At 43.8% G+C, this 26196-nt stretch overlaps 2 protein-coding genes across 5 annotated transcripts in view; one reads left to right on the top strand and one right to left on the bottom strand.

The window, feature by feature from the left end:
• The window catches only part of LOC124544869 (trichoplein keratin filament-binding protein), a 754849-nt gene that overhangs the window by 423155 nt on the left and 305498 nt on the right, over positions 1–26196 (top strand). The gene's annotated exons all lie outside the window — the stretch shown is intronic.
• Positions 13170–26196, bottom strand: part of LOC124544872 (peptidoglycan-recognition protein LB-like) — a 53490-nt gene continuing 40463 nt past the window's right edge. For all 3 annotated transcript variants that reach the window (XM_047123590.1, XM_047123589.1, XM_047123588.1), the window contains exons 2-4: positions 21042–21255; positions 17478–17596; positions 13170–13867 (exon numbers count right to left, since the gene is read on the bottom strand). In XM_047123590.1, coding sequence (XP_046979546.1) covers positions 13665–13867; positions 17478–17596; positions 21042–21255 — 536 coding nt within the window. In that variant the 3' untranslated portion in view covers positions 13170–13664. The remainder of the gene's footprint in view (positions 13868–17477; positions 17597–21041; positions 21256–26196) is intronic.

The raw sequence follows: 26196 nt of genomic DNA, 5'->3' as shown, positions 1-26196 counted from the left end.
GCCACGCAAAACAACAAGGGGTGCAAACCCCAGTCACGAAAAACACGTCCACACCACAACACCACCGCCTCTGAATTTTACTGTTGGCACTACAGATGCTGGCAGATGACGTTCACTGGGCATTCGCCATACCCAAACCCTGCCATCGGATCGCCACATTGTGTACCGCGATTCGTCTCTCCAACCAACGTTTTTCCTCTGCTCAATCGTCCAATGCTGACGCTCCTTACACCAAGCGAGGCGTCGTTTGACATTTACCGGCGTGATGTGGGGCATCCGCTCGACCATGAAATCCAAGTTTTCGCACCTTCCGCCTTACTGTCATAGTACTTGCAGTGGATCCTGATGCAGTTTGGAATTCCCGTGTGATGGTCTGGATAGATGTCTCTCTGTTGCACATTACGACCCTCTTCAAATGTCGGTGGTCTCTGTCAGTCAACAGACGAGGTCAGCCTGTACGCTTTTGTGCTGTACGTGTCCCTCCACGTTTCCACATCACGATCACATAGGAAACAGTGGTCCAAGGGATGTTTAGGAGTGCGGAAATCTCGCTTACAGACGTATGACACAAGTGACGGCCAGTCACCTGACCACGTTGAAAGTCCGTGATTTCTGCGGAGCGCCCCATTCTACTCTCTCATGATGTCTAATGACTACTGAGGTTGCTGATAGGGAGTACCTGACAGTAGGTGGCAGCACAATGCACCTAATATGAAAAACGTATGTTTTTTATGGGTCTCCGGATACTTTTGATCACATAGTGTATCTTGCTGCACACGAGCTGGAAAACTGACTAATGAAATTAGATTGAAACACGCAAACAATGATTCTATGTCATTTTTGCTGTCCGTATCTTTTACATAATCGACATTCAAAACTCCACAAACTACTGCTTCTTCTTGTCTGACGGGTACCTCAATAATGGATCTACATTTCTGATGAAAAGGTCAAAGTTTCCGATGGAGGATCTGCAGACAGCTACCAGAGAAACTTTCTGCAGTAACAAATTATAAGAACATGCTTCTAGGTTCTGATCAACACAGAAAGAATTTCATTCCATATTTTTGATTTAATGTCCAGTTCTTACGCATGTTGCAAATCCTCCTTTTTCCACATTAACTTCACACGAAAATGATGAAAGTCAGTAATCCCTGATACACTAAAGAGCCAAAGAAACTGGTCCACCTGCCTAGTACCGTATAGGGTCCTCGCAAGCACGCAGAAGTACCGCAGCACATCGTGGCATGTACTCGACTAATGTCTGAAGTAGTGCTGGAGGGAACTGACACCACGAATCCTGTAGGGCTGTCCACAAATCCGTAAGAGTAAGAGGGGATGGAGATCTCTACTGAACAGCACGTTGCAAGGCGTCCCAGAGATGCTGAGTAATGTTCATGTCTGGGGAGTTTGGTGGCTAGCAGAAGTGTTTAAACTCAGAAGAGTGCTCCTGGAGCCACTTTGCACCAATTCTGTGCGTGTGGGGTGTCGCATTGTCCTACTGGAATAGCCCAAGTCCGTCGGGAATGCACAACGAACATGAATGGATGATTACGTACGTGTCACTTGTCAGAGTCGTATCTAGACGTATCAGGGCTCCCATATCACTCCAACTGCACACGCCGCACACCGTTACAGAGCCCCCATTTACTTGAATAGTTTCCTGCGCGGCGCGGGGTAGCCACGCGGTCTGGGGCGAATTGTCACGGTCCGTGCGGCTCCCCCCGTCGGAGGTTCGAGTCCTCCCGCGGGCATGTGTGTGTGTGTGTGTGTGTGTGTGTGTGTGTGTGTGTGTGTGTGTGTTTTTAGGGACTGATAACCTCAGCAGTTGGTTCCCATTTGAACTTACCACAAATTTCCAATTTTTGCTGACATGCAGGGTCCATGGATTCATGAGGTTGTGTCTATACCCGTACACGTCCATCCTCTCGATACAATTGGAAAGGAGACTTGTTCGACCAGGCAACATGTTTCCAGTCATCAACAGTTCAATGTCGATGTTAACGGGCCCAGGCGAGGTGTAAAGCTTTGTATCGTGCAGTCATCAAGGGTACAGAAATGGGCCTTCGGCTCCGAAAGCCCATATCGATGATTTTTCGTTGAATGGATCCCACGCTGACACTTGTTGATGGCCCAGCATGGAAATCTGTAGCAATTTGCGGAAGGGTTGCCCTTCTGTCAGGTTGAATGATTCTCTCCAGTCGTCGTTTGTCCCGTTCTTGCAGGATCTTTTCCCAGCCGCATCGATGTCGGAGATTTGATCAATTAACAGTTTCCTGATGTTCAGAGTACACTCGTGAAATGGTTGTTCGGAAAAATCCCCATTTGATTGCTACCTCGAAGATGCTGTGTCCCATCGCTTGTGCGCCGACTATAACGCCACGTTGAAACTCACTTAAATCTTTAAAATCTTTATGACCTGTCATTGTAGCAGCAGTAACCGATCTAACAAGTGCGCCAGACACTTGTCTTATATAGGAGTTGCCGACCGCAGCGCTGTATTCTGCCTGTTAACATACTTCTGAATTTGGATATGCATGCCTGTACCAGTTTCCTTGGCACTTCAATGTATTTAACTTCTCCATCGCTCTGGTTACTTGGCGTTCAGAGAGGCGGAGAACACCTATCGGTTCAGAATTTTTCACGTCATTTGGACATACAAAAAGATCATCTACCATGATTCTCATCCCGTGACGTTCTGATGAAACGAACTAATTTTACTTTTCTAGAAACTGTTCTATATAAGAGGTCTGTTCAAAAATTGCATTACGTTGTTCACAAAATTTTTCTACGATTATCTTGGAAATATTTTCGTCCACTATTGATACGCCGTTCCCAGCGCCGTTTCGACTTCCGGAAACAGCCTTGGTACGCTTCTTGCTGGATCGCGCGAAGCACCGTCTGCGAATTTTCTTTTATTTCGTCTATCGTTGCAAATCTTTGTCCTTTCAAAGCGGTTTTCAACTTTGGAAATAATACAAGGTCCGCAGGGGCCAGTTCTGGAGAGCACAAAGATTTGTGTGTGTGTGTGTGTGTGTGTGTGTGTGTGTGTGTGTGTGTGTGTGTGCGCGCGCCCCCCAACAGGGATGAATGTGCGGGTGCGTTACCGTGATGCAAGACCCATTAATTGTTTCGTCTCATTTCAGGGCGTTTCCTTTTCACATTTTCTCGCAGGCGTCGCTACACGTCCCGATAATACCATCGATTAACAAGAACCTTGGTCTTAACATCACGTCTCATCACCAGTTGTGATTCTCTTAAGGAATATCTCGTTCTCACTTGTGCTATCCGAAAGCTCTTCATAGACTGCGGGGCGATCTTTCTGGTCTCGATTCATGAGCCTTGGGACGAACTAGGCGGCAACACAAGATGCTGTGTCAGGATTTCATGACATGATCCAACTGAAATGCTACATTCTTCTGCAATCTCTCGGACACTCTGTCTTCGATTGGCACGCACAATTTCGTTGACGTTCCTGATGTGAGCGTCTTTGGTAGACGTCGAGCGGCGCCCTGAACGAGGGTCATCTGTAACTTCCGTTCGGCCATTTTTAAACCGTGTGAACCATTCGTTACAGCGAGCACCGCTGAAGCTCTCATCACCTTAGGCTGCCGCATCATATGGTGTACGTCTGTGAAGGTTTTCTCGAATTTCACGCAAAATTTAATGCAGACGCGTTGCTCTTCTAACTCTGTCATTTCGGAATTTGCAAACTGTGCGACACAACGTTTTACTCACTAGAGCACTGAACAATAACTGACAAGACATACAACAATGAAACTTTCAGCAGTTACAAATTAAACACAAGCGGGTGCACGGATGCCAGCCGCATTTCGCTCCAACCCACCATTGGGGCGAAGTTACGAATGATCCGGAATTTTTTGAACTGACCTCGTATTATGACCATATTACGTTCTAATTACGTTCAAGACTGTGGATCTCTAAACTGACTGTAGACTAAACTAAAAAGTGCCTCTCTGACTGCAGTAGTCAGAGGGATTTTGTCTTGAGTATTTGGGGTCCCCTCACACTTTCTGAAAGGTGCTCAGCTAATCTTTCTTTCCTCCCTCTTGTGTTGGAGCAGGCAGTGATTAGTATATCCCCATATCCCAATTCCAGCAACAGCCATAGCACCGATTGAGGCTTTGTTTCAGTCCGAAGGAATACACTCAGGTCTTTGCTTACTCCGGTAACAAACAGCTGTGTTAACCCAGGGCTGGTCATGTCGCTGCAGAACTTCGACAAACCCCACACGAATGTGTCCTGTTGCAACTCCAATTTCTTCCAGGCCACCTAGCCAGGCTGTTTTCAGCTCCTCCTACTATAAATACCTGCTCGTCTTCATCAAAATCTGTGTTCAAGGTCGCTATGTCCTCTGTCAACTGCCTAAGCTTGGTGCTAAACTTCATGATGCTCGTGACCTGGTATTTCGTACCTACCTTATCCTGTAGCCTTTTCACCTACACTCCTCCCGTGACTGCTACCTAGCAAAATGGTTCAAATGGCTCTGAGCACTATGGGACTTAACATCTATGGTCATCAGTCCCCTAGAACTTAGAACTACTTAAACCTAACTAACCTAAGGACAGCACACAACACCCAGTCATCACGAGGCAGAGAAAATCCCTGACCCCGCCGCGAATCGAACCCGGGAACTGCTACCTGGCAGCGGGACTCTCTTCTTATTATTTGAATCTTCTACCAACTTAGCCCAAAAAGTTATTCCTACGAGCCTACTCCACTCTACTTTGCTCAAACTACTGTAGTCGAGGCTATTCTCCTTCGTTAGGTAATAAGTCAAACTGTTTCCTAAACGAAATTTGGAATGTCATTTCTGAGTTTTTTTTTCTTTTTGCTTACTACCTGACACCTTCTCGCAGCACCCTTTTTCTCTTTCCCCTTTAACCTATCTAATTGAAAATATGTGATTTTCAATGCTGCCTGAAGGGCACAAATCTTTCTTCCGTATTCCACGATTATCTTCTGTCGAAAACATAATCTACAACTACATGGAAGAGCCTCTTCTGACATTGAACTGCCTTCCTCGATGCGTAGAGTACAATGATGACACATGTGGCTTCGACGCATGAGCTGTCTTCAACTGGACACATTCTGTCTTTTACTTTCAGGCTGCCTGAGGATATTTGTGGTCCCAAGCCTCCTTGACATTTGCGCATTCTGTCTGCTGCCACAAGAAACACTCTCCTTGTATCGAGTCCTACCCCTTCCCAGATAATTAACTAATTAGAATGAGATATGGAATGTTCATGCCATGACACACTAGAGTGTCGGGTATGGTCGCACCAAAAGTTGTTCTTTGCTAACTGTTGCATGATGAGGGCTATGTTGACCAATTCGTTGCGAAGAGGTCTAGAAACTTTCCTTCTTCCCTGGCTGGGCAGAAGGAGAGGCTTGCTTACCTCGTGTCCTTTAAACTCGTTTCGATGTCCCCATTGCTTCTCATATCCGCCGGCCGCAGATCCCAACTTGCGAACAGTGAACGGTGAATAATGGAATGGCGATTGGGAATATCTTAACTTCACTACATTGAAAGTCTGAAAATAAAAGGATGGCAACAGATTTTTGTTGCTCTCAATTTAAAAACCCAGAAAATGAATTGTTATAATGAATTACTTCAGAGCCAGTCTGAACGCAGTGTATTCTTCAGAGATCGCACGTTACAATCATTAATCATAGAGTACCACCATCACAGTTCACAAAATATCTCCACACGCATTGCCAGCCGGAATACTAGCCGAAGACTTCCTGATATTTAGCTTCCCTGTTGCGCTCCTGCCTGCTTAGCGCGCGCTTGTTATTGGTTAGTTCACTTCGCCAGTGATTTGTAGCGTTAAGTGAAATCTGTAATTAAGCTTTGAATGTGACTTATTGAAATCTTTAATGAGAAAGTTGTCAGTGTGCATAGGTAACATTGGAAATCTGTACAAACATTTTCGCAGTCAAGCCGCAGATGAATCACGTCTCTCTCTCTTGTGTCCAACCTTTTAGCTTACTGGGCTGCACATAATTTACTTAACACTAACAATAAGCGTTGAGAGAGAGAGAGAGAGAGAGAGAGAGAGAGAGAGAAAGTGGGTCGGACATATATAGTGAACGCAGTTTACTAGTTTAGAATTTGATTTTTTATTCTAAAACGATGGAGTTAATTTGACGTTTTATGTATGAGATTTCGTTAATTTTACATGTAAGTATTTACAAATCATAAAGTTAATGTGATATTTGATTCTGAATTTGTGAAACTAATGTGTCAATATCAGGTTCCGCCGAAGTGGTAGCAGTTCTCAGTGTGTCCTCAAGATTTTCATCTGAGGTTTTTGTTCTATTTCTACTTTCTGCGTTTTTCACAAAGGTACGTGCTTCGAGACAAAATTATCACATACAGAAGGATGACTGTACAGCAAGATATTTGTCTCTGGGCGGGTATGATGTCTTAAAGAGCAACACAGGTACGTTATCAAATTTTTCTTTTAGCTGAGTGTTAGACAGCAACTCTAACTACCTTCATTCCATCTGAAATCTTCTGGCATCATTCTGTATTGTTTTTAAAAGATGTCGCGTGATTACAAAAATTTTGACTCTTTTTTTAAATCTTGAAATCGATTTCCAAATTCTTGCTACATAATATTTCATCCCGTCTTTAGGTTTACGTTTGGGCAACGTGTTGAAATGAAAAAAATTGCTTGCCTTTACGTGTGTTTCCCATAATTTAAGTTTCATTTGGAACGCGTTTATTGTTTGAAACATTGTACTGATAATTTTCTACCTTGAAGATGCCTGTTTAAGTCACCTAAATGGGCGCACGAATCTACCAAAATTCAGATATTAACAGTAATGAAATTCTATATTCAGATTGGAATGTATACCGCAGAAACAGGCTGGACAGAGAAGGGGGAAGCGTGTTTATAGCGATAAGAAGTGCAATAGTATCGAAGGAAATTGACAGAGATCCGAAATATGAAATAATTTGGGTGAAGGTCACGGTTAAAGCAGGCTCAAACATGGTAACTGGATGCCTCTATAGGCCCCCTGGCTCAGCAGCTGTTGTGGCAGAACACCTGAAGGAAAATTTGGAAAATATTTGAGTAGATTTCCCGACCATGTTATAGTTTTGGGTGGAGAGTTTAATTTACCAGATATAGACTGGGAGACTCAAACGTTTGTAACGGGTGGCAGGAACAAAGAATCCAGTAAATTTTTATAAGTGCATTATCTGAAAACTACCTTGAGCAGTTAAACAGAGAACCGACTCGTGGCGATAACATATTTGACCTTTTAGTGACAAACAGACCCGAACTATTTGGAACAGTTAACGCAGAACAGGGAATCAGCGATCATAAAGCGGTTACAGCATCGGTGATTTCAGCCGTAAATCGGCTGCTCCCGGCGGAGGTTCGAGTCCTCCCTCGGGCATGGGTGTGTGTGTGTGTTTGTCCTTAGGATAATTTAGGTTAAGTAGAGTGTAAGCTTACGGACTGATGACCTTAGCAGTTAAGTCCAATAAGATTTCACACACATTTGAACATTTCAGCCGTAAATAGAAATATTAAAGAAGGTAGGAAGATTTTTCTGTTTAGCAAAAGTGGCAAAAAGCAGATTTCAGAGTACTTGATGGCTCAACACAAAAGTTTTATCTCAAGTACAAAACCATCGTACAATATGCATTAGATGAGTATGTGCCAACCAAGATCGTAAGAGATGGAAAAGAGCCACCGTGGTACAACAACCGAGTTGGAGAACTGCTACGGAAGCAAAGGGAACTTCACAGCAAACATAAACATAGCCAAAACCTTACAAACAAAAATTACACGAAGCGAAATGTAGTGTGAGGAGGGCTATGCGAGAGGCGTTCAATGAATTCGAAAGTAAAGTTCTATGTACTGACTTGGCAGAAAATCCTAAGAAATTTTGGTTTTATGTCAAAGCGGTAGGTGGATCAAAACAAAATGTCCAGACTCTCTGTAACCAAAATGGTACTGAAACAGAGGATGACAGACTAAAGGCCGAAATAGTAAGTGTCTTTTTCCAAAGCTGTTACACAGAGGAAGACTGGACTGTTTTTCCTTCTCTAGATTGTCGCACAGATGACAAAATGGTAGATATCGAAATAGATGACAGAGGGATATAAAAAAATTAAAATCGCTCAAAAGAGGAAAGGCCGCTGGACCTGATGGGATACCAGTTATATTGTACACAGAGTACGCGAAGGAACTTGCCCCTTCTTGCAGCGGTGTATCGTAGGTCTCTGGAAGAGCGTAGCGTTCCAAAAGATTGGAAAAGGGCATAGGTCATCCCCGTTTTCAAAGAAGGGACGTCGAACAGATGTGCAGAACTATAGGCCTATATCTTTAACGTCGATCAGTTGTAGAATTTTGGAACACGTATTATGTTCGAGTATAATGACTTTTCTGGAGACTAGAAATCTACTCTGTAGGAATCAGCATGGGTTTCGAAAAAGACGATCCTGTGAAACCCAGCTCGCGCTATTCGTCCACGAGACTCAGAGGTTCTTAGACACGGGCTCCCAGGTAGATGGCGTGTTTCTTGACTTCCGCAAGGCGTTTGATACAGTTCCCCACAGTCGTTTAATGAACAAGATAAGAGTATATGGATTATCAGACCAATTGTGTGATTGAATTGAAGAGTTCCTAGATAACAGAACGCAGCATGTCATTCTCAATTGAGAGAAGTCTTCCGAAGTAAGAGTGATTTTAGGTGTGCCGCAGGGGAGTGTCGTAGGACCGTTGCTATTCACATTATACATAAATGACCTTGTGGATGACATAGGAAGTTCACTGAGGTTTTTTGCGGATGATGCTGTGGTATATCGAGAGGTTGTAACAATAGAAAATTGTAATGAAATGCAGGAGGATCTGCAGCGAATTGACGCACGGTGCAGGGAATGGCAATTGAATCTCAATGTAGACAAGTGTAATGTGCTGCGAAAACATAGAAAGAAAGATCCTTTATCATTTAGCTCAATATAGCAGGTCAGCAACTGGAAGCATTTAATTCTATAAATTATCTAGGAGTAGGCATTACGAGTGATTTAAAATGGAATGATCATATAAAGTTGATCGTCGGTAAAGCAGATGCCAGACTGAGATTCATTGGAAGAATCCTAAGGAAATGCAGTCCGAAAACAAAGGAAGTAGGTTACAGTACACTTGTTCGCTCACTGCTTGAATACTGGTCACCGGTGTGGGATCCGTACCAGATAGGGTTGATAGAAGAGATAGAGAAGATCCAACGGAGAGCAGCGCGCTTCGTTACAGGATCATTTAGTAATCGCGAAAGCATTACGGAGATGATAGATAAACTCCAGTGGAAGACTCTGCAAGAGAGACGCTCAGTAGCTCAGTACGGGCTTTTGTTGAAGTTTCGAGAACATACCTTCACCGAGGAATCAAGCAGTATATTGCTCCCTCCTATGTTTATCTTGCGAAGAGACAATGAGCATAAAATCAGAGAGGTTAGAGCCCACACAAAGGCACACGACAATCTTTCTTTCCACGAACAATACGAGACTGGAATAGAAGGGAGAACCGATAGAGGTACTCAGGGTACCCTCCGCCACACGCTGTCAGGTGACTTGCGGAGTATGGATGTAGATGTAGATTGCTAATATGCCACCAAATTGGCATCATCAAGTTTTGGCGCAGATTTTGCTTTTAATATCATGACTGATTTGATTTCATTGATTATGCTATAAAGTCTTTTTAAGGTTTGCCCCCGACTGAGCCACAGTACTTCTGTAAAACATACGATATTACTGTAATCAGCATCCAGACTTATGAGGAATTCCTGGAACTGACAATGATTCAATCCCATAGGAAGCTAGCCCGTGGGCAGTCGAATGAAGAAATTGAATTGAATTAAAACTCATCTCACTGTACCGATCATCTGCTGTGATCGAAATTGCTCAGGAAGGTAAGAAGATTTCATGAAAGTTCATTATAAAGATGCCCATGTCCAAATGTGGTTCTTATTTGTAGCAACGGATATGATATCAAATTATACCTGTTGGAACAGATTGACATTACTGTCAGATTGCAGTAATTGCAATCCACGTTAAGATTCGTAATTTTTGCCGACGTCTAGTTATCAGAACTACGCGATACGTGTCTGAATCTCTAGTTTCGTAGTTGAAACTGAATTAGTCTAAGATAGACCAACGCGTGTGGCGGATTGGCCGGTTATGAGAACGAGACTCTGGGGTTGCAAGTACAGCACGGGCGGCATGTTAAGAAGGGGATGGAGCAGTGAGAGAATAGCATCGTCTAGCGGGAGTTTTAAATTGAAAATATTTAACTTATCGTAACGTTACATAACTTGAATTTTGTGAATTTTTTCCAATCATGTGTTGGATGTTCACTTGATGGGCCACATTGAACTGTGGGCCGCGTGCGCCCCGCGCTTTTGGACACCACTGCTCTATACGCTCCAGCACGATGCTGCTTCTGTTCATAGTATCATTCCCAAGCTTCTTGAAAACTCTTAAGCTGAATTCGACATGCACCGAGAACATTTTATTAAAGGTAGTTGTTGTAGTCCTTAGTCCGAATACTGGTGCTCTCCATCCTGTGCAAGCCTCTTCATCTCTGAATAACTACTGGAACCTACATCCTCCTGACTCTGCTTACTACACTCGTCTCTTGATCTGCCTCTACGAATTTTAACTCCCCCCCCTCCCCCCCATGCTTTCATCCAGTACTAAATTGGTGATCCCTTGATGCCTCAGAATGTATCCTGCCAACTGATCCATTCTTCTAGTCAGGTTGTGCCACAAATTTCTCTTCTCTCCAATTCTGTTCAGTTCCTCCTCATTAGTTACACGATCTACCCATCTAATCTTCAACATTCTTCTGTAGCACCACATTTCGGAAGCTTTTATTCTCTTTTTGTCCAAACTGTTTGTCATCTATGTTTCACTTCCATACATGACTGCACTCCAGACGAATACCTTCAGAAAAGACTTTCCAACCCTTAATTCTGTATTCGATGTTAACAAACTTTTCTTCTTCAGAAATGCTTTTCTTGCTATTGCCAGCCTACATTTTATATCCTCTATACTTCAGCCATCATTAGTTATTGTGCTGCTCAAATAGCAAATCTCATCCACTACTTTAAATGTCTCATTTATCTAATCTTAATTTCCTCAGACTCACCTGATTTAATTTGGCTACGTCCCGTTATCGTTGTTTTGCTTTTTTTGTTGACGTTCATTTTATATTCTCTTTTCAAGATGATACCCTTTACATTCAGTTCTCTTCCACGCCGTTTGCTGTTTCTGATAAAGTTACAAAGTCATCCGCATACCTCGAAGTTTTTACTTCTTCTCTCTGAACTTTGAATTCCTGCTCCAGATTGTTCATTGGTTTCCTCTACAGTCTGCTCAATGTTGCAGATTGAATGAATAACATTGGGGATAGGCTACAAGCCTGTCTCACTCCCTTCTCAACCACTGCTCCCCTTTCGTGGTTCTCGACTGGTTTCTGTGCAAGTTGTTAATAGCCTTTCGCTCCGTGCAATTTATCGCTGCTACCTTCTGAATTTCAATGAGAGTATTCCAGTCAACATTGTCAATACCTCTCTCGAAGTCTAGAAATGTTATGAACATAGGTTTCCCTTTCCTTAACCGATCTTCTAATAAGTCGTAGGGTCAGCATTGCCTTCCGTGTACCAACATTTCTCCGACACCGTAACTGATCTGCCCGGAGTGCCGGCTTCTACCAGTTTTACCATTCTTCTGTATATAATTCGTGTCCGTATTCTGTAACTGACTCGCAAAATTGATAGTTCGATAATAGTCGCATTTGTCGTTACTCGTTACAGTCGCTAAAAACTCCCAAATAACAGGAGTTTTTAGGTAAGAAAATATATATGAGAAAACATATATTTAGAGCACTGTCCCGGTTTATAGATAGCTGAAAAGTTACCTGTTTTGTAACTAATTGAAATACTGTAACAACAATCTTCTGAAGACATCAGTCATGCCAATTCCCTGATACAGTACTATCTGGTGAGCTCCTAGAATTTGAGCGTCCTTAATGATTATGGTAAATATCAGGACGTAGTAAAGGCGATGGCACATGATGGTGCATTTTCTGCAGTGTAAATCGCCATAAATACTCTCAACTGATGTGACGTTTATGTCCTTGCTGAACTGTCGCTGTGTGCAACACGAAAAGAAATTGTCACTTACTATGCTAGAGCATGCTGAAAAGGAATGCCTCCGAATTTATGTGAAACTCTGTTTAAGGAAGCAAACATCTTTATTCTTCATGTCTACTTGTTTGCGGCCCTCTGCTATTGGAGGGCTCAGAATTGTTACGTGATATATGGCGACGTGTTAACGTAACTATGTCGGTGCGTGAGAAACAGCGAGCTGTACTCAAGTTCCGAATTTGAAGAGTTGATCCACACACGGACGTCGTCATGGCAGTGCCACACGACACACGAGCGCAGCGACGCCTGCAACAATTCCACGCCTTGGGCTCTCTCATCGACCATCCTCCACGCAGTCGCGGATCGGCACGATCATATTTTCATTTGTTTCCAGAACCTTCGAGGCCTTGACTTTGATAGTGATGAGCGGTGCAAGCAGAGGTCAGGTGGTGGCTCCGCCAACAAAACCAAACATTCTGTAGCGACAGTATCAAAAATATGGTCTCTCGTTGGGAGAAATGTTCGCCGCCAGAGTAACTATGTTCAGAAATAAATATGTAGACATGAAGAATAAAGAAGTACAGTGTTGATAACATTTGTTTTATCTAACAAGCTTCAAGAATTTTCGCATGAAAATTTCGGAGGCATTACTTTTCAGCACGTCTTCCATCCATTAAGAGACTCGACGAAAATTTCAATTACATATTGTCGTACTTGAATTAACACTTCTCGTCGACCAGACGTTATTTCTCGATTGTGAATTGTATACGAAAGTAAATGATTTGTCCTTATGTTTTTGGAACGTGATTTCTTTTTCTGAATGTTTCTTTCTATCAACAGTCTATTTGTAACGTTTCATCTTGCTGCGAACTGAGTAGAAACTAGTTATGACAGAGTTTTGGATAACGCTGTATCAAAGGAAGACAGTTTTCTTGCCTGGTCGTGCTGCACTAAATTTGAGGTAAGTACAGGAGAATGAAATACACTTTCCTTGAGAGTTTGTTTTATATTTTTACGTGAAAGTGACAGTTCAGTACACCGCACAAGCTCTGGACAATTAGATGATCTTACGTGACACTTACTGAAAATCAAATCATATACTGACCGAATCACTTTACACAAGGGAAAACAATAGAAGTCTTAGAGGCTTTTCTTTCGTGGCTAAGAGTAGGTCGTACATTTGTTTACGTAGCTGATCTGCACGAATGACCAGCTATGCTGTCACTCGTCGTACCCTGCCGATTGAGTTCCTGATATACTGCTACATTGTGCAGGAACGGTAAAGCAAACTTCTTCATAACAGCCATTAATTTTAATATTTGTCGTCGTTTTTGCGATGGTACAGTATAAAGAAACATTTCAGTCACTCCGATGAGAATATTGTCCTCGCGTCCACGTCACGCGCTAAAAAGGCAGTCCTTACATTACACAAGATTAGTAAGTTGGACCGACGCTTAAGGAACCGCCGCCGGCTGGAAGGCCTACAGCCTGGGAACGATGTCGCGGAGCGAAGACCAGTGGGGCCACTTCTGAATGTTGGCGAAGAACGCGTCGCCTGGACACTCCGTGGCCCTGACCTGCCGGTGGCCGAGCAGCTTGTAGTCGGCGGCGATCTGCCCGCGGGCAACGCCGCACCGGATCAGCTGCTGGCCCGCCTCCAGCATCGCCGGCGTCGGCAAGTTACCTGCACACAACACGCACAAACATTGTCCGGAGGTTGCAGGTACAGGTCTGTGTGTGTGTGTGTGTGTGTGTGAGTGTGTGTGTGTGAGAGAGAGAGAGAGTTGCGCCACGTTGTGACATCGACACGGACACAATTGTAATAGCAGGCGACATAGTAAAACATACTACACTCAGGTGAGAAAGAAACTGGTATACACCTGCTTCACACCGTGTACAGCCCTCGCGAGCACGCAGAAGTGCCGCAACACGACGTGGCGTGGACTCGCCTAATGTGTGATACAGTGCTGGAGGGAATTGACATTACGAATCCTGCAGGGCTGCCCATAAATCCGCACGAGTACGCGGGGATGGAGATCTCTTCTGACAGTACGCTGCAAAGCATCCCCGGTATGCTCAATAATGTTCATGTCTGGGAAGTTTGGCAGCCAGCGGAACTATTCCTGGAGTTACTCTGTAGCAATTCTGGTCGTGTGGGGTGTCGCATTGTCCTGCTGGAATTGTCCAACTCCGTCCGAATGCACAATGGACATGAATGGATGCAGGTGATCAGACAGGATGCTTACGTACGTGTCACCTGTCACAGTCGTATCTAGACGGATCAGGGGTCCCATATCACTACAACTTCACACGCTTCACGCCATTACATAGCCCCCACCAGCTTGAAAGGTCCCCTGCTGACATGGAGGGTCCATGGATTCATGAGGTTGTCTCCATACCCGTACACGTCCATCCGCTCTATACAATTTGAGACGAGACTCGTCCGACCAGGCAACATGTTTCCAGTCATCAACAGTCCAATGTCGGTGTTGAATGGCCCAGGTGAGGCGTAAAGCTTTGTGTCGTGCTGTCGTCAAGGGTACACCAGTGGCCCTTCGGCTCCGAGAGGCCATATCGATGATGTTTCGTTGAATGGCTCCCAAGCTGACACTTGTTGATGGCCCAGCACTTAAATTTGTAGCAGTTTGCGGAAGGGTTGCACTTCTGTCACGTTGAACGATTCTCTTCAGTCGTTGTTGGTCCCGTTCTTGCACGATATTTTTCCGGCCACAGCGATGTCGGAGATTTGATGTTTTACTGGCTTCCTGATATTCACGGTACACTCGTGAAATGATCGTACGGGAAAATCCCCACTTCATCGCTACCTTGGATATGCCATTTCCCTCCGCTCGTGCGCCGACTATAACGTCACGCTCAAACTCACTTAAATCTTGATAACCTGCCATTGTAGCGGTAGCAACTGATCTAACAACTGCGCCAGACTCTTGTCTTATAAGGGTGTTGCGGACCGCAGCGCCGTATTCTGACTGGTTATATATCTTTGTATTTGAAGGTGCATGCCTCTATCAGTTTCTTTGGCGCTTCTGTTTAATACTGTCAGCTTTGATCCTAATTGTATGGTGAAGCTGTTATCAACCAGAAGTTTGTTATGAACGGCACCTTGTTTGACTAGGCGCTGTACTGTTTTGGAGGTGATACGCTGTTGCCTCCTACCAACCTCTGAAGTGACTCAGTCAGCCGATTAAAGGGGGAAGAGCTTGGAATCCGAATCACCGTGCAATTTGGCATTTATAAATGATTTCCAAAGGTGACTGAAGCGTTAAGTGCCAGAAAAACTTCTAAGGCTGACTGGGGATTGAATCATAGACCATTGGATTTGTTGGCTTGATTTTTCTCACTTCCTGGCAGCCTACTAGCTATAAATACTACCATAACAAAAGGGTGAAGCAAATTATTCACCGCAGCACGTCACGTCACAGGTGACTAGCACCAGCAGAAGTCACGAAATTGGGACCATTTTAATTCCACTCTTAACAATGAATGAGAATAAACTAATCAATTACTTGTTTATTATTCTGCGTGTCGTATTCAGCGTGATTGTTTAGGAATACTTTCTATCCGTTTTAGGCTTGTGTCCTATACAATGTGCGTTCCATTCTGTGCATGAGACTTTTCTCATCATCTCCTGCGTGTGTCCAAGCCAGGGTGCTATTCTTGAAGCAGTAACGTTAACTATGATACAATGATACGATAATGTGAGTAGCGGGAACTCTCTTATTTTCGTGTTTTCGCTTATTGTGTGTTGTGTTTCTGGGGCACAGGTAACGAGTGTGGGAAACCGGCTGTAATCAAATTCAGAATTGTATAAGACCAGTGGTCATTTATCGGCACGTTGATTCAGGGCGGGTCTGCCTCTCCACCTGGCCTGGCTTGCCAATGCAATTTTGCACGTTTGCTTTTTTCACTGTTGTTCATGTTAAGGCACTTACAAAATTGTCAACCAACAGTCAAAAGCCGGCCGTTGTGACCGAGCGGTTCTAGGCACTTCAGTCCGCAACCACACGGCTGCTACGGTCGCAGGTTCGAATCCTGCCTCGGGCATGGATGTGTGTGCTGCCCTTAGGTTAGTTAGGTTTAAGTAGTTCTAAGTTTAGGAGCCATTTGAACAATTTTTTAAAGTAAATCCTTCGCTATGCACAATTTCTCCCAGCAACAAGACAGTTTCATTTACGTAACATAGTAGTTTCTGAAACAGGTTAGCCTTAAGGACGAATCCAGAAAGCAAAACATAAGACGCAGTCTTCTTGGAAAAATAACGTATTTAATGATTTTTGAATTATGTAATTTAATACATTTTCATAATGTAGACACATGTTCTGGTTGTCTCAGTTTGGTGCAGGGCTTTCGATTTGATGCCACGTCAGTGGCTTGCTGATGTTCCTCTGTTCAAGTACTCGTAGCTCCTCATTTGACTTCATGAGGCTTTCGTGAATGCGCTCCACATCTTTCCCCCACAGAATAATGTGAACTGCTCACTGGGAATCGAAACAGGGTCCAACCACTAGACGATACAAGCAGCCTTTTTATTAGGAAAACGTAGCCTTGCCGAAACATGATACTGAAGAAACTAATGCATTTCATTTGGGATGTATTATTTCGATGAGTATCGTCTTTTGACAAGCTATGCATCATCGTAGGCAATTCACGTATTCGTGGAACGTAACTATTTTGGAACGGAGACAGGAAGTAGTATTTGTAACTCATAGTTTATATATTAGTCACTTATCGGGTAACGCAGTGTTCTATCTTATTGTTTTGCATGACTAAATTCGCTTACTTTGAGCTATTGAATTGCGTTAGGGGCATTGCGCACTTGTATGTAAATAGATCTAAACGTTATTTTCTTTTTAATTTTCTTCAGAAAACTTCGGAAAGGTGGAACAATTTATTTATAAGATAGTGATAAACCGTTATGTACAAGTATCGGATCGATTAGCTTTCGTATGTAACGCCACTTTAAAAGTGGTATTCTGTAGCAGCAGTGCTTCAAAATGTAGATCGTATTAAATTAAAAGTTAGACGGTACTTTCATTCATTTATTTATTTACTTTCTTTTCAGTGCCGTCTTCGCAGGGAAGCTTGCTCGGTGCCTGAAGGTAAGTGCAAAAGTAAGGAGGGGGAAAAACAATAATTTGACGTGGACAGTGATATCTAGTGGGGGATGGATGTACTTGCTTTTCAACCTTTTTCTCTGCTATCATTCAAGCGGCTCATCTCAAAGATTAACCTGCACTGAAAACGAATGTCCTGCAACAAGTGTGTGGGATACTCACTCGTGTAGTCGCCGATGAAGCTGATCCCGATGCTGCGGCTGTTGTAGTTGGGCGCGTGGGCACCGACTATTCCCCAGCCTCGTCCTTCGTACACTTTGCCGTCGCCGCCAACCACAAAACTGCAAAGCAGAAAAAAAATTGCATTGTGCTACCTATTTTTGGTTTCAGCTTGCGCTGAGTTAGTCTGAAAGTGTTCAGTTGCGGACAGTTAATCGCTCATCCACACAAACGTTACTCTGAATTTTTACTATGCACGTTTTCTGGGAACTGAGTACTCTTTGTCGAGACCGCCGTAACAGCTCATCTACCCTTTAGTGGAACCTCCACAATTTTTGTCGCCCACCCCGGGACTCCGAGCAAGGCAACTAAGTGCTGAGAGACTGAGCTCGCATTCGGTAGGTTGGTGGTTTGAAAACCTGTCCGGCCATCCAGATTTACATCTTCTGTTTTTCTTAAATCAGTTAAAGCAAATGCCAGGATGGTTCCTTTGAATAGGAAATGGATGATTTCCTTTTCTATCCTTCCCCCAACACGCTTCATGTCAAACTACCTAGTTGTCGGTAGAATGTTAAACCCTAATCTTTCTTTCTTCTTCAATCCCGCGTCCGGCCATCCTGATTTAGGTTTTCCATGATTTTCCTAAATCGATCCAAGCAAATGCTGGGATGGTACCTTTGAAAGGGCACGGCCGACTTCCTTCCCCATCCTTCCCTCATCCGATGAGACCGATGACCTCGCTGTTTGGTCTCTTCCCTCCAAACAAACAACAACATCAATCTTTCTTTCTTCATTTACACTGCCCGCTACACGTACCTCCTATATCATATTAATTATTCTTTGTTTCCAGATAATTTGTCCTATGAATTTATTCCTTGTATTGTGCCATAAAAATATTTTCTCCCCGATTCAGTTCAGCTCTCTAGTTGTCCGATGTACTCCTTCAATCCTCAACTTTGTCCTGTCCACCCCCCCCCCCCCCCCCCACGCCATCTCCCCGCCGCCGTCCTGCACCGAACCCAGGGTTATTGTATTGTGCGGTTCGGCCCCCAGTGCCCCCCCCCCCCCTCCCTCATACCAGACGAGTGTAACCTCATATGTTTGCGTGGTAGGGTAATGATGGTGTACGCGTACGTGGAATTGGTGTTTGCGCAGCAATCGCCGACATAGTGTAACAGAGGCGGAATAAGGGGAACCAGCCCGCATTCGCCGAGGCAGATGGAAAACCGGCGTAAAAACCATCCACAGGCTGGCAGGCACACCGGACCTCGACACTGATCCTCCGGGCGGATTCGTGCCGGGGTCCGGCACACCTTCCCGCTCGCGAAGCAGCGGGTTAAACCGCGCGGCTAGCCGGGCGGGCTATTGTGTAGTTACTAGGGGGAATAATCACTGGCAGGAGGAAGCGCAAAACCACTGTACACCAGGCAGATAACAAAAAAAATTCTGAAACTGACAACATACTCTAAACTGAAGACTTTTGCGGAAAATAGGGAAAAATAGAAAACGAGATTTGGCGACCAATCTACACGTTGAGAACGAAGGTAGCAGTTAGCATTTCTGTTAACTTTAACTGTAGTTCAGACTTCATATTCAGACGCAGATGTCAACTGCACCGTTATTGGATGGCCCAGGTGGTCTGGTAGCTGGGGTAAGTGAGACCGTGCCAGCTCAGCGGCACAGTGCTGGTGGCTGGTAACACACTTTCGTGTTCAGATAGCGCGTGCGACTGAATGGTTCACTTCTTGCTGCCGCCCCCCACTGCTGCTGGATTTTTGAGGTGATTCCAGGGTGTGGTTCTTTGTACTGGCATATGTCTAATTAAACAAACAGCCTTCGGGGAAAGAATGGTCTTGATTTATACACGCATAAAGGAACACTGTAAGTTTTGTGTATTTACACAGAAATATGTTATCGGCATCTACATCCTTTAAACCACTGTGAAGTGCATAGTAGAGGGTACTTATTTTATGACATATTAAGTTTAATTTCCCTTCGGTGTGCGTAAGGAGCGCCGGAAGAATGACTGCCTAAACGCCCCTGTGCGTGCTGTAATTAGCCTAATCTTGCGCTCGGGGCGTATAAGCGAGCGACACGTAGTGGAGCTGTAGTACTTTCCTAGATTCCTCACTTAAAGCTGCTGCTTGGAAATCTGTAAGCACTCTTTCGCAGGATAATTAGCGTCCGTCTTCATACATCAGACAATTCAGTTGCTTCAGCATCTCTGTGACACTCTACCGTTCGTCAAACAAACTGTGACCATTCGTGCTGCCATTCTCTGTATATGTTCCATATCTCGTGTTAGTGATATTTGATACGGGTTCCACATACCTCAGAAATATTTTATTGCGGGTCACGGATGTTTTGTAAGTAATCTCCTTTGTAGACTGCATTTCCCTAGTGCACTACCAATGAAGGAAGTGTTTCAACTACTGCAACTACAACTGAGCCGGTGTGATCATTCCAGTTAATATTCCCACAAATTGTTACAGTATTACGCATTTGTCGACCGATTCCATTTGTGACTTGTTGATATAGTAGCCAGAGGATATTAAATTTTTGTAATTTTGTGAAGTGCACAGCGTTGTATTTCCGTACATTTAAAGCAAGCTGCCAATCCTTGCACAACTTTGAAATCTTGTCAAGATCTCACTGAACATGTGCGCAATTTTTCGTTATACATCCTGAATCATCTGCAGAAAGTCCATGAGATTACGTTTAATACTGTTCGGAGGTTGCTTACACATATATTACTCAAACGCCAGTGCCTGGTACCAGTTGCAGCGTATGGACAGGATAAGTATTTCTCGTAGTGACCGAATTTAAAAATGTAACATGCTTTCATAATCAGTTCATTAAGACATATATCTTATATTAAAACTTTAATACAATAAGACAAATGTTGCAGTTACGAACTGTGTGTTTGGCTTGAGACAACGTAATACACCGCGCACAGATACGCGGACTATAAAACAGTTCCTTGCATACACAACCCACACCCACCCACCCACACAAAATGTTGAAAGGAAAAAAGTGTATCGCTTACTACATTTTCGCCGTTCATGCGTTAAAACGCCAGCATCACGCGTACGTTTTAAACTATTACTTATTTATTATTAATTCTATCAGTATCCATATATACTACTGAATGTACCTGCAAAATTATCATTCTGCGACACAGTTAACAAAATATGGCGTCATAAACATTGAGATGTGTGAAAAGTCCGCTGTCGCTTAAAACGCAACGCAAATTTCCCAGACTAATACTAGTCCACTTAGCGACTTCCAACAATCTTTAAGGATAATTTCAGACTTTTCCTCGCTTATAAACTTGAATACGTTTTATGCATGGAAGCTCGATGCTTTAAAGAATCTTTGGTTTACTGGTTGGTATACAATAGGAATAGAAGCGGTCCCAACATGCATCCCTGGAGCTTGCCAGAATTTATTTCCACACCTTTGCAAGACTCTGCATCCAGGATACAATGACGCGCCGTGCCTACCGAGAAGTTCTCTGTCCATTGACAGGTATCGTTTTATCACGACCGGATGGGAGGACATACTCACTTGTAGCCGATGTCGTTCCACTTGTGCTGGAACTGGTGCATGTCCTGCATGGTACGCATGGCCTTCTTGCAGTCCTCGGTGGTGGCGCAGAAGCCCGGCTTGTACGTGTGGTGGATCACGACGAACGGCACCGGCGTCTTCATGGTCTCGCGGGCCGTCGGCGGCCGCGCCCCCCACTGCGCCCGTGTCACCATCTCGGGGCACTCGTCCGGGTCTGCAACGTTAGGCGGCTGGCGGAAGTGCTGTCTCCCAAAAGAGTACACTCTGCCAAACAGTGTTCTAGCGTACTGAAGCCTTAACCTCCCACCGTGTACTTCCATCAAGTTTGGAATGGGTAAGTGGCTCAAATCCGGAAACTGGATGAAATAGTAGCAGTAAGCACCGTAACCAATCATCAGTTTATAGGTTGGTTTGATGGCGCACCCCAAGATCAAGTTGTAGGGATGATGGAGAAGTGTAAATGTATCAATTTCAGAAAAGGAACCCTCGTCCGGAAGCGAAGTCGAAATTTAAAAACAAAAATCGCTCTGATGTCTGTTACAGGGGATGTCTTTTACTGCAAGATCTTTGCTTTCCATATTTTGGAAGGAGGTGGTATGGACTAAAACAAGAAAACATAGTTCAATAAACATGGGGCTCCCAAATGTCTACCTTAAGAGGTATGAGCATTTGTTCAGGAGAAAAGGTGTGTTTCACAGTAGCTAAGATGAACATATCCTCATATCTCTTAAGGCATGCATTTTAGAGCAAGTAGTGTGTTAAGTCTGTAAGTCCAGCGACCGACGACTTCAGCAGTTTGGTCGCTTACATTCACACACATTTGAACATTTCTTGTTTTGATCCGTACTAACCTTCTCCCAAAACATGGAAAGCAAAGAGCTTGCAGTAGGAAAGATCCACGATTTTAGCATACAACTTTCGACTAGGTCGTTTCCGAACCAAATTGGTACATTTCCCCTTCTTCATCAGCCCTCAATGTCTGTAACGTCATCACAGAATGACCCTGTACGTTTCCCGCCCGTCTTCCCCTACAGTGTTTCCCCTCAATTCCTCAGGTTTTAACACACATTTTGTCAGCCTGTTCCTTTACATAGTTTGCGTTTTCCGCATATATCTTTCCTCGCCGTTTGTTGCCAGAACTTCTCGACATTTGTGATCACGCCACTAAATTTGTAACATTCTTCTGTAACACCACATGTCAAACGCTTCGGTTTTCTGCTATTCCGACTCTTTCCAGTCTATGATTAACTACCTACAAACGCTCTGCTCTATACGTACATTCTGAAAAATTTGATTTTCAAATTGTGTCCAGGCTTTCATACTAGTAGACTTGGGAGAAATGCTCTTGTTGCCAGCGCTAGTCTGTTTCAGTTGTGCTTCTTGCTTCGTTTGTCATGTATCAATTTGTTTGTAAGATAAAAACATTCTTTCACTTCGTCTACTATAAGGTCCCTCAGTTCACATGTCGAGTTCATTGGTAAACGTGTTTCTGCCTCAATCAGACCGCTTGTACTACAACGAAATTCAGCTTATCTGTTGCAGAGTATGTCAGGAGAGGGGAAGAGTCCCTGCATAAGCTAATAGAGAAAAAGAGTAGATTACTCCAGTTTTTTTAAAAAAAGAGCTTTAATGTAAATAATCCTTCACATTTCTCTCTCTCTCTCTCTCTCTCTCTCTCTCTCTCTCTCTCTCTCTCTCTCTCTCTCTCTCTCTCTCTCTCTCTCTCGGTGGTCCATTGATCGTGACCGAGCTAAATATCTCACGAAATAAACGTCAAACGAAAAAACTACAAAGGACGAAACTTGTCTAGCTTGAAGGGGGAAACCTGATGGCGCTATGGTTGGCCCGCTAGATGGCGCTGCCATAGGTCAAACGGATATCAACCGCGTTTTTAAAAAATAGGAACCCCCATTTTTTATTACATATTCGTGTAGTACATAAAGAAATATGAATGTTTTAGTTGGACCACTTTTTTCGCTTTGTGATAGATGGCGCTGTAATATTCACAAACACATGGTTCACAATTTTAGACAAACAGTTGGTAACAGGTAGGTTTTCTAAATTAAAATACAGAACGTAGGTACGTTTGAACATTTTATTTCGGTTGTTCCAATGTGATACACATACTTTTGTGAACTTATCATTTCTGAGAACGCATGCTCTTACAGCGTCATTACCTGTAAATACCACATTAATGCAATAAATGCTCAAAATGATGTCCGTCGACCTCAATGCATTTGGCAATACGTGTAACGACATTCCTCTCAACAGTGGGTAGTTCGCCTTCGGTAATGTTCGCACATGCATTGACAATGCGCTGACGCATGTTGTCAGGCGTTGTCGGTGGATCACGATAGCAAATATCCTTCAACCCTCCCCACAGAAAGAAATCCGGGGACGTCAGATCCGGTGAACGTGCGGGCCATGGTATGGCGCTTCGACGACCAATCCACCTGTCATGAAATATGCTATTCAATACCGCTTCAACTGCCACGCGAGTTATGTGCCGGACATTCATCATGTTGGAAGTACATCGCCATTCTGTCATGCAGTGAAACATCTTGTAGTAACATCGGTAGAACATTACGTAGGAAATCAGCATACACTGCACCATTTAGATTGCCGTCGACAAAATGGGGGCCAATTATCCTTCCTCACATAATGCCGCACCATACATTAACCCGCCAAGGTCGCTGATGTTCCACTTGGCGCAGCCATCGTGGATTTTCCGTTGCCCAATATTGCATATTATGCCGGTTTACGTTACCGCTGTTGGTGAATGACGCTTCGTCGCTAAATAGAACGCGTGCAAAAAATCTGTCATCGTCCCGTATTTCTCTTGTGCCCAGTGGCAGAACTGTACGCGAAGTTCAAAGTCATCGCCATGCAATTCCTGGTGCATAGAAATATGGTACGGGTGCAACCGATGTTTATGTAGCATTCTCAACACCGTTTTTGAGATTCCCGATTCTCGCGCAATTTGTCTGCTACTGATGTGCAGATTAGCCGCGACAGCAGCTAAAATACCTACTTGGGCATCATCATTTATTGCAGGTCATGGTTGACGTTTCACATGTGGCTGAACACTTTCTGTTCCCTTAAATAACGTAACTATCCGGCGAACGATACGGACACTTGGATGATGTCGTCCATGATACCGAGCAGCATACATAGCATTTTGATCACAATAGCCATACATCAACACGATATCGACCTTTTCCACAATTGGTAAACGGTCCATTTTAACACGGGTAATATATCACGAAGCAAATACCGTTCGCACTGGCGGAATGTTACGAGATACCACGTACTTGAAATATTTGGCCCGGTCACTATCAATGGACCACCCTGGATAGCTCCCAAGCTGAAAGAGATTTCGGTTAAATGCTGTTTTCATCTGAGAACAGACGACATACAAAATGCATTAATCCTCGCAGTTATAATACTCAGTCGAGATTTTATTGGAAGTGAGTAACTAAGCTGAAAAGGCTGGTCTCACCTCTGGCACTTGAATGAAACCTTGAATTCATCTCGCTTTCAGGGACTGAATGGGTTTCCGCCACGGCGGCCTTTGTAAACTAGGTCACTGCGTCGCCACCTGTTGAGTCGGTGGTCAGCTGGAAACAGAGCGACTGCCGAGGTGGTGTTTTTCTTTTCTGCACAGCTCTATTGGTTGCGTGTCGTCACGGCTGATCGCGTCAGCAATCCACGTCTCGACGAGGAGAGCAGTCACGGGGAATGACGGGCCGGAACAGCGGGAACGGCGGGCAGGTTCGCTGCTTGCCCAAGTGTACCCGTCGAGACTTGTTCGACGACTTCAGTCCTCGGGGCGACGTGGTTTCCTCCTCCAAGAAGGAATGTGATACATGACTGTTTCCAGTTATTAAAACGAAACGCAGTGGTCCATTTCACGTGGCCTATTATATGCAGGCAAGATTAATAAGAATTCCGCCTAAGCCTCGGTCTGCGGTTGTAAGAACAATGACGTGCATATCGCTCCATCTGTTTGTTCGCCCCCTGTGAATGTTATTTTCCGGAAGTGTGTGATTTCCTAAATCCTCCGATTGTTAACTCTCCTTCCGTTTCCTTCGTAATTAAGAGGAAAGATTTCGCATGGGCCGAGAATCTTTAATGCATATGCTAGCAGTTACAGAAATTTACAATTAAATTTTCGCGAAAATGTTCGTGAACAGCCACCCACACCGTGCCACAGTGGATTACATCCGATTTATTTTCCGTTAAGTGTCAGTGTCCCAGTAAGCTGTTTCAGGTATGATCCAATGATATGCTATGGCCAGGTTAGAGACTGTTTCGTATGTTAAACGTGATACTTTGGATTCACGCAATTAATCTAATTACGATTTCGTAATTGTGGTGAATACATTAAAAGACAGTAAATAATCAGTACTAAGAAGTACCGGTCCAGCCTTTCTATCGGTGTCTGATTTGAAATGGTTCTCATACAACATTTTATCCTCCTCGATAAAATGCGAACTTGCGCAAGTCTCAATGTTCATACTGCGCAACTTTTGAAGGAGAAAAAAAAAAGTGTCTCTGTTCGATCAGTGTCTGATTTGAAATGGTTATCATAGATTATACTATCCTCATCCATAAATGCGTATCTGCGCAGCAGTCTCTATGCTCATTCTTGTCAGTTATGCTTATGTTAATTCTACAGCGTTCCATCCTTTTTTTATTTTATTTAATTTTTTTTGTCAAAAGTCGCACTGATCGATCAGTGTCTGATTTGAAATGGTTCTCGCACAACATTTTATCCTCACCGATAAATGGATATTTGCGCAACAGTCTCAATGCTCATTCTTGTCAGTTATGCTTCTGTTAATTCTGCAGTGTAACATTTTTTTTCTCAAAAGTCGCACAGATTTTGAGCGTCCATTCCCTGGTTGATGTATAAAAGCGTCTGTACTTGCAATTCAACACTGTCCATATCACTGAGAAGCTTAAATACATTGATTATTTCATAATCCTCAGTCGCAAAAACAGTAATTATGGAAGTGTAGTGAACCACTGCACTAGGGGGACTACAGAGGACGAAGACTGCCCTAACTCGCTCGCATGGCACACGGGACCCCAGCGACGATTTCTCGGGCGTCTTCGCCAGTCTTTCTATCAAGAAAAAGAAACGGGATGACGA

This window comes from Schistocerca americana, chromosome 8 (assembly GCF_021461395.2).
Source record: "Schistocerca americana isolate TAMUIC-IGC-003095 chromosome 8, iqSchAmer2.1, whole genome shotgun sequence".
Taxonomy (NCBI): Eukaryota; Metazoa; Arthropoda; class Insecta; order Orthoptera; family Acrididae; genus Schistocerca; species Schistocerca americana.
Note: the sequence above shows the minus strand (reverse complement) of the source record. Positions and strands in the feature narration are given on the sequence as shown.